This window comes from Hydra vulgaris, chromosome 05 (assembly GCF_038396675.1).
Source record: "Hydra vulgaris chromosome 05, alternate assembly HydraT2T_AEP".
Taxonomy (NCBI): domain Eukaryota; kingdom Metazoa; phylum Cnidaria; class Hydrozoa; order Anthoathecata; family Hydridae; genus Hydra; species Hydra vulgaris.
In genome coordinates, this window is record NC_088924.1 from 32,762,757 (window position 1) to 32,770,000 (window position 7,244).

At 25.2% G+C, this 7,244-nt stretch overlaps 1 protein-coding gene across 1 annotated transcript in view; it reads right to left on the reverse strand.

The window, feature by feature from the left end:
• Positions 1 to 1,048: 1,048 nt before the first annotated feature.
• LOC100209803 (V-type proton ATPase subunit C) overlaps positions 1,049 to 7,244 on the reverse strand; it is a 72,047-nt gene continuing 65,851 nt past the window's right edge. Inside the window, exons 11-13 of the mRNA XM_065797945.1 lie at positions 6,391 to 6,462; positions 1,356 to 1,445; positions 1,049 to 1,287 (exon numbers count right to left, since the gene is read on the reverse strand). Of these exons, the coding sequence (XP_065654017.1) occupies positions 1,201 to 1,287; positions 1,356 to 1,445; positions 6,391 to 6,462 (249 nt within the window). The 3' untranslated portion in view covers positions 1,049 to 1,200. The remainder of the gene's footprint in view (positions 1,288 to 1,355; positions 1,446 to 6,390; positions 6,463 to 7,244) is intronic.

The window sequence follows — 7,244 nt, forward strand, 5'->3', positions numbered from 1 at the left end:
CATCTTCATACTTCTGTGAAGTGTTTTTTTATAACTTTAGTAGAATTTATTACATTTTATTAGTTATTCATTGTGCCACTTATTTAAATAATGTTCTAAAATAATATTTTTTTTATGCCTTTATTTTTATAATGGCTTTTTATTATTATTGTTTTTATAATTATTTTAATTAATTATATTACTAAAGACAAGATGGTTTGGAGATTATTCATTACAACTTTTCCTGCAAGAATTCTTCGTCAGTCTCGCTGATTTTATTTTTTCAAAAAATTCATTTGACTAAATGTTCCAAGAATTCTTAAGTAAGTATAATGCAGAAATTTACTTTTTATCATAAGCAATTCAAAAATTTCCCCAATTAAATAAGAATTTTTTTTTTTAAATAAGAAACTACTAATCTAATTGCGTAAAAAAAATTTCAAAAGTTAATATATTGGAAAAATCTTTAAAATATGTAAGTAAAACCCTATTTTCGCTTAGGGGTCGTACACAAATTCCGTCACACAACCTTTGACCGTTTTAGAGCCTTTCCTCTCCTCGTCACAACATCCTAACTTTTTAGTAACAAGTATAGCCGTCACAAAACCATTAACCCCCGTCCTCCAAAAGCGCGACGTAACTAATGGACGTCCGCTTAGTGACGTAAAATGCAGTGGAAGAGTGAGTTATAACTTTTTTTAAATTTCAATCTTTTGACTTTCATATCTTGTATAATTTGAAATTACATTCGCCATTCTCATTTTTTATGCTATTTCATCATAAATATGCTTTACAAATTTTTAGTTGGGTTTTTGCTATTTGCAATGTAGTATAAAACATGCGTGTTTTTTGTAGCATAAATGGCGATCTAACGGAATTAACTAGTTACTGATGCTGAGCATTTTTTCGAATCGTAGGTAATAGACGGGATTCTGGGAGAAGTTTATTACATAATACTAGACAAATTATGTTTACACAAAGCATTTGCGTAAAACAAATGCTTTGTGTAAATTTCAGCATCACACATAACGAAAACAAGATGTTTGATCTGTAAAATAATCACAAGATGTTTGTCGATTTTTTTTGTTGCTACAAAAACTTTGCTTTAAATACAATCCAAAAAAATCGTGCATAAATTGAACATGGGATTTAACTAAAAAACTAAAAATGAATTCATATAAAATTTATAAAATACAATTTCTAATATCTTCATATTAAATTTTAGCGTTCTAGAAGATTAAGCTTCATTTGGAAGTAAACATAAGAATAATATTCGCCATGGCTCATTAAACCGGGTATATCAACAGTCTAAAATTAAATATATTTCCTTTAGAAATAATCAGATTAAAAACGTGTTTTAAATAAACAAATCTTACTTCTCCTTTAACATTTGATTGTTGACCATCTAAATGAGCGTATTGCGCGTCAAGTACGTCTCGCAATCGACGATTTTTTCCTTTAACAGGCTGAAAACAAAATAATCGAAAATTTCAGTAAAAATAGAAAATGCATATTAGAAAGATTTTTAGGAATGATAAGTGTTCAAAAATTTGATCGAAAAAAACAAAATAATTATCATGAAAATGTATACATTCATAAATTTGATCGAAAATAATAACAAAATAATTATAATGAAAAGATAAAAAGAAAGACTTTTTATATTATACACTTTTGTTCAGGTTTCAAATTTAGAAGTTAAATTTATTTTTTGAGCTCTACCACACAAAATAATTTTCTAGGCATTTATAAGAATTAAATGTAAAACCAAAAAGGCTTGATAAGATTGATGTGATATACATGTAAATGAGATTTAATTGCAAAAAAAGTCATTAGCTAAATACTTGTTTATTAGAAAGAGTCAAGTTTAAAGATGAACCTTGTTCAACTTTTAACATCCATAACTTCGCGTAGTACTTTTCAAAAATGAAAAGTATTGCGGAAAGTTATAATAACATTTTTTAAAGTAGTAAACAGACGTTACATTCTTATTTCAAGTAGGAAACAGACATTACATTCTTATTTCAAGTAGGATACAGACGTTACATTCTTATTTCAAGTAGGAAACAGACGTTGTATTCTTATTTCAAATAACGTTACATTCTTATATCTAGAGTTGTTAAAAACGAGCCGTTAATGGTTTATGATAAGTATACCAAATAAATCTTTAATTTTAAATCAAATAATATGTTGTAATTGAACCATAATATATCATATTAGGAGAAATGAGACATACATAAACATAACATGTTAATTGTTAAACTTTACCTTTTAAAGAAAAAAATTATATTTTAAAAACAAAATATAAAATTGTTTTTTTTTCGTATACTTTATCGGACAAAATATAGACGAATTTATTTTATTTGGCAGTTTTTCCAATAAGGTGTTGTTAAATATAATAATGCTTGTGTTATCAGACAGTTTTTTTCCGATAACACAAGCATTATTATATTAGACAACATAAAATACGTTCAAAAAATACCAAATATTGTGAAAAAATGTTTATTAAATAAAATAAATATTGTGAAAAATGTTTATTAAATAAAATATATATTGTGAAAAATATGTTTATTAAATGAAATAAATATTACGAAAAATATGTTTATTAAATAAAATTATAAGAATAAAAAGAGGAAGAATAAATAGAAAAAAAATGAATTAAAAAGGTTAAAAAAAAAATTCTACTTCCTCACATTGTTAAGTAATGATAGCATTGATGATGATAGCATTGGTAATGATAGCATTGGTAATGATAGTATTGGTAATGACAGTATTGGTGATAATAGTATTGGTGATGATAGTATTAGTGATGATAGTATTGGTAATGATAGCATTGGTAATGATAGCATTGGTGATGATAGTATTGGTGATGATAGTATTGGTAATGATAGTATTAGTGATGATAGTATTGGTAATGATAGTATTAGTGATGATAGTATTGGTAATGATAGCATTGGTAATGATAGTATTGGTAATGATAGTATTGGTAATGATAGCATTGATAATGATAGCATTGATAATAATAGCATTGGTAATGATAGTATTAGTAATGATAGCATTAGTAATGATAGCATTAGTGATGATAGTATTGATAATGAAAGCATTGGTAATGAAAGGATTGGTGATGATAGCATTGGTGATGATAGTATTAGTGATGATAGTATTAGTGATGATAGTTTTGGTAATGATAGCATTGGTGATGATAGTATTAGTAATGATAGTATTGGTAATGAAAGCATTGATGATGAAAGGATTGGTAATGATAGCATTCGTAATGATAGTATTGGTAATGATAGTATTGGTAATGATAGTATTGGTAATGATAGTATTAGTAATGATAGCATTGGTTATGATAGCATTGATAATAATAGTATTGGTAATGATAGTATTGGTAATGATAGTATTGGTAATGATAGTATTGGTAATGAAAGGATTGGTAATGATAGTATTGGTAATGATAGCATCGGTAATGATAGCATTAGTAATCTTTTAAGTATTACTTAAAAGAATTTTAATTGGTCACCATTAAATGTACATTTCTTTAATTGTCATCTTTTGCCAGAAATCGTACATAAATGTTCTGAAGCCATTCTAATATATTTTTTGCATAGCGAGAAGGAATTTATATATCTTGGTAAAATTTGCCAAACTTGGTAAGACTGTACCTAGATACAGCTGAAACATTTTGAGGGAATATCTTTTATGTATTTTTGTCAAACATTTAAATAATAATATTTTGATAAATATAAACATATGTTTACAAAAAATATTACCTTGCTGGTACCATTTTCATTTATTCACTGGCATAGGGTCACTCCATATCATATGGACCAAGGTCCAACATGAAATACATTAGATTTTGATAAAAATCTTGTAAATCTTAGTATTAAAGTAATATTTTAAAGGAAAAACAATATTTTCTTTATACAATATTTTCTTCATACGATATTTCCTTCATACAATTTTTTCTTTAATGCAATTTTCTTTATTATAAGGTTTTCTTGTACATCTTACGAACAGAAACACACAGAAATTTTGAAGAGCTTGTAAAAGTTACCAATTAGATTTTTTTTTTGGCACTTGCTTTGCTGTGTTTGCAATTAATATCTTTAACGAGTACAAGAAGACCTTTAACTTTTCTGCCAGTAGATTTGTGAGAGGTTTAGATTAACAGATTTCCTATCAATAGTTTTGTCACTTGCATTTACTGAAGAGAATACAATACTATCAATATTTTTGTCAGTTATAAGAGATTTACTGTTTTTTACATTGTTGCTGATTTGCTGAGTTACAGAAATGATATCTGTATTTGTATTCACGTGATTAATTTAGTAATAGTATACTGAACAACCTTTTTGAAAGTGGTTGGATTTGTTAATAATAACTCAAAAGGGTCACTGCAATACTTTTTTTCACTTTTCATTTGTGTAATAAGAGTAACCTTGGCTTTCAGCACTTTTGTAAACCAATAATATATATATATATATATATATATATATATATATATATATATATATATATATATATATATATATATATATATATATATATATATTATGTACTTGAGTATAATATTTAGTAAAATGCTTAAGTTCTTTTGAAACATTTATACTTATACATTTTTTAATAAAAGGTATTGTTGGTGATTTTATTCAAGATCTCAACAAACAATTAGAAATGCAACTGGATTAGTTTTTCATTAAAAACAATTAAAAAAACATGTCAATAAAACAATCGGAATTACTAAATTCAATAAAAAAAAACAATAAATACAAAACATCTAAAAGTATGATTGATGTTTTCAAAAGCAAAAGTTCCACAAAATCCACATTTATCTTAGAAACTTTTTTTAGTACTCATAGTGCAATTTTTGATGGTTTGATTGAAAACAAACAAAAGCAAACAAGTAAGAAAAAAAACAATTATATCCAATATAATCAATGACACCAATATAATCAATGACACAATTTAATAAAATTTTATTATCAAAAGTTAAAAAAAAAAAAGTAAAATCAAGAGAGTAATAATAAAATTTTTTTAAAGTTTTTCTTGTCACTAATGAAAAAATAAAACAATTATGAAATACTTTTAAATATTTTATATTACAATATATTATAATATAATTTTGTATTGAAATAAATTAAAAGTGTATCATTAACTCTATTAATTCAATGTTCTGATTTTAAAACTACCTTTTGAGTACTTTTCTTCTGAAATAAAGTTTAATAAATCAGTAGAAAAGTTTATTATTAAAAGCAATGTTGATCCTAGGTTTTAGTTGGTTTGATAAAAAGACAAAATTATTTAGGTTTAGCTGGAGCTATTTGGAATTATGAAAAATGAGACAACAAATTGCAGACTTCAAACTGTTAGAGGTAGATATCAGGTTGGCCGACATTGTTTCTATGTTTTATGGTAACCCATTAAAACATAGAAACAATGTCGACCAACTTGATGGCCATCAAATTTTTGAGAAAAAAAAGGAGTTACCGTAAAACATAGAAATAATGTCGGCGATTTTTTGCTGACCTCAAACACTTTTACGTCAGCAGTTAGATTGCTGAATGCCGACCCTAACTCTGAGGGCTGTATATATATATATATATATATATATATATATATATATATATATATATATATATATATATATATATATATATATATATATATATATATATATATATATATTAGGGTGGTGGTAAAAACAACTTATTTTAAAAATGTCAGCTGACAATCCCTAAATGTGTTTTATATAATAAAATAATACTGGATTTAAAAAATTTTTGAATAAAAAATATTTTTATGGGTGCCACAAGGCCCTTATACATCAAACAGGTTCTTAATATAACAAAAAAAAAAGTTTTTCAAAAGTATGTCATGTTGGGTCTCAAATGATGCAAAAATATAAAAAATTTCAAAAATATGAATCATTTTATAAATATATTATTATTTTAGATTTTAGTAAATAGAAAATGACATTTTTTAATTTATAACAAAAAAAAGGGAATTTAACAAGATTTTTTTAATTATAATTTTTTTATCTCTGCTTTTTATAAAACAATGATTATTTTTGAAATTTTTACATAATTTTGCTTCATTTGAGCCCCAACATGATATACTTATGAAAAACTTTTTTTTTTATAATATTAGGAACCTGTTTGATGTATAAGGGCCTTGTGGCACCCGTAAAAATATTTTTTATTCAAAAATTTTTTAAATCCAGTATTATTTTATTATATAAAACATATTTAGGGGTTGTCAGCTGACATTTTTAAAATAAGTTGTTTTTAGCACTACCCTAATATATATATATATATATATATATATATATATATATATATATATATATATATATATATATATATATATATATATATATATATATTTACACACACACAACTAATAAAAATATACCTGAATTAGCATAGCTTGGAAATTAACTGGAAGTCCAAATCGCAAAACTGATTCAACAAACACTCGCAAAGCCTATACAAATTTTGAAACAAAATTATATAACAAAAAACTGCTTGATTTTTTTTTGAAGAATAAACAACATGAACTGTGTTTTAAAAAAAAAATAATCTCATTCATTTATTATATAAAAGTGCTCTTAAACAGGATGATCAAAAAAGTGATCTTGAAAAGGATCAAAAAATTTTCTTGTGTGGCTTTTAAGTGACTATTTTTTTGGGGGTTTTTTTTAGCTTGTGGCTTTTTTTAAAGTTTAAAACATATATAAAACAAAATGCACATAGTGAGCTAAACAACTTGCTATGTAAAGTAGCTTTTGCACAACTTTTTTTTTTACTAAAATCAAAATTTTGCATAAGCTATTAGTTAAAGCCGCTGTTATTAAAAATATTTGTGAAAAAAATAAGATTACTTTATGAAATGTAAACATGAAACAAATTATAGAACAATTATGAGGATCTAATAAACAAATATGAACTTTTTAATTGCAAAAATTGAGAAAAATTATTCAAAGTTTGAGTGAGGTCGTGCATACTGCTGAAGTAGTTTGCATGAGTTAGTTGCACAGTTTATGATATAAATATCGTACATTAGATAAAGGTGGAGAGGTTAAGGCCATTGCTCTTGACATTTCAAAAGCTTTTGATAAAGTTTGGCATGCTGGTCTTCTCCATAAGCTTTCTTCTTATGGTGTATCCGGCAACATCTTTAAGATCATTGAATCCTTCCTTTCCAATCGTAGCATAAAAGTTGTCCTCGATGGACAACACTCTTCTTCTTATTCTGTAACTTCAGGG